The sequence below is a fragment of the Micropterus dolomieu genome, linkage group LG14 (genome assembly GCF_021292245.1).
Source record: "Micropterus dolomieu isolate WLL.071019.BEF.003 ecotype Adirondacks linkage group LG14, ASM2129224v1, whole genome shotgun sequence".
Lineage (NCBI taxonomy): Eukaryota > Metazoa > Chordata > Actinopteri > Centrarchiformes > Centrarchidae > Micropterus > Micropterus dolomieu.
In genome coordinates, this window is record NC_060163.1 from 27201075 (window position 1) to 27203265 (window position 2191).

General features: G+C 47.1%; 1 protein-coding gene across 1 annotated transcript in view; it reads right to left on the reverse strand.

Moving 5' to 3' along the window:
- LOC123982824 (microfibril-associated glycoprotein 4-like) overlaps positions 1 to 2191 on the reverse strand; it is a 15450-nt gene continuing 13259 nt past the window's right edge. The window contains exon 7 of the mRNA XM_046068696.1: positions 1 to 739. Within this exon, the coding sequence (XP_045924652.1) occupies positions 486 to 739 (254 nt within the window). The 3' untranslated portion in view covers positions 1 to 485. The remainder of the gene's footprint in view (positions 740 to 2191) is intronic.

Sequence of the window (2191 nt, forward strand, 5' to 3'; positions counted from 1 at the left end):
TTCATGCTCAGCTTCTCATTTATTGTCAGCGTACAGCAGATAATGATTCACATTAGGGTTTCAAACCTCCACCAAACGTTGTGTTGAAACTAGTTAGTTTGACTTTAAAGCTGAGTGTGTTTAGTTGCAGCCAGCAGACTGAAGGTAACATCTGAACCAGCAGAGACTCATTTCTCTACACCAACAGCTGTTTGACTGAAGACTTTCCAGCCAGCAGCTGCTCTCACACACAAACAAAGTCTCATTTTAACTGGAAATATTCACATCAACTATCGATGTCCATTTTACATTTTGACTGGCTTTTCTGAGGAAGCTTTAATTTTTGAAAATCCACAGAGAAAGACACGCATGCTTTTATTCTTTATCTTTTCCTCCTCTATAAATTGTGTTAATGCTGTTTCCATCTAAACATCTTGTGAAATTATGTTCTAGATAAGTGAGAGAGATCAGCTGCTGATATTCTGCTGTACGTTGGTCCTGGAGAACTACTGCACAGGACGGATCTTCATGCTGAAGGTCTTCAGGGAGTAGTCATGACCCTTCCAATGGGACCACTCCACTCCAACAGCATAGATAGTGCTGTCAGCCCCCCAACGATAAACCCCGTTGGGGTTTGCTTGGTGACAGTTGTTGTACCAGAACGCCCCCAGGAATGATCTGGCACAGTTCCTGGTTGAAGAGTCCTGGTCTTTGTCGAAGGTGGTGAACTTCTGTCCATTGTGATAAGTCAAGGAGTCTCCTACAAAGTGTACAATCAAAACAAGATGATAAACTAATAGTGGAGTGTTTGAAACTGTATTTACTGCTGAGCGCAGTGCTCTGTTTTCCAGGAACACTCTGCTCACATGCAAAGCTGGTAGCTGAACTGGTTGGTAGCTGAACCTGCAGACCACTACTGACCTGCAGACCACTACTGACCTGCAGACCACAACTGAACTGCAGACCACAACTGACCTGTAGACCACTACTGACCTGCAGACCACTACTGAGCTGCAGACCACAACTGTCCTGTAGACCACAACTGTCCTGTAGACCACTACTGACCTGCAGACCACTACTGACCTGTACACCACTACTGACCTGTACACCACTACTGACCTGCAGACCACTACTGACCTGCAGACCACTACTGACCTGTAGACCTCTACTGACCTGTAGACCACAACTGTCCTGTAGACCACTACTGAGCTGCAGACCACAACTGTCCTGTAGACCACAACTGTCCTGTAGACCACTACTGACCTGTACACCACTACTGACCTGTAGACCACTTCTGACCTGCAGACCACAACTGACCTGTAGACCACTACTGAGCAGCGGACTACTACTGACCTGTAGACCACTGCTGACCTGCAGACCACTACTGAGCAGCAGACCACTACTGACCTGCAGACCACTACTGACCTGTAGACCACAACTGACCTGTAGACCACTACTGAGCTGCAGACCACAACTGTCCTGTAGACCACTACTGACCTGCAGACCACTACTGAGCAGCAAACCACTACTGAGCTGCAGACCACAACTGTCCTGTAGACCACTACTGACCTGCAGACCACTACTGACCTGTAGACCACTACTGACCTGTAGACCACTACTGAGCAGCAGACCACTACTGAGCTGCAGACCACTACTGACCTGCAGACCACTACTGACCTGCAGACCACAACTGACCTGTAGACCACTACTGAGCAGCAGACCACTACTGACCTGGAGACCAAAATCTGACCAGTGATGACATGTATAGCCGTCATTCCGCTGCTGGTTGTCGAGGTGGTGTCCAGCAAACGATGTGGGCTTTGTAGATCATTGGCAGACTTTCTGGGGAAGACCTGGTCTGATCCGGAGAGACGGCATCCATCCCACTTGGGAAGGAGCAGCTCTCATTTCTAGAAATCTGGCCAAGTTTATTAGTGGACCAAATCCATGACAACCCAGAGTTGAGACCAGGAGGCAGAGTCGCAGTTTAACACACTTCTCTGCTCCTCCATTTCAGGAGTTACTTAGTGAAAATCCTATAGTGACGGTGTCTGCCCCCCGACCATCGAAATTATTTAAATCAAAGGTAAACAGAAGAGGAGCTGTGCATAAAAACCTCATAAAAATTAAAACCACAAGAGCAATAGTGCAAACGAATAGGAGAGTTAAATGTGGACTCTTAAACATCAGATCTCTCTCTTCTAAAGGTGTA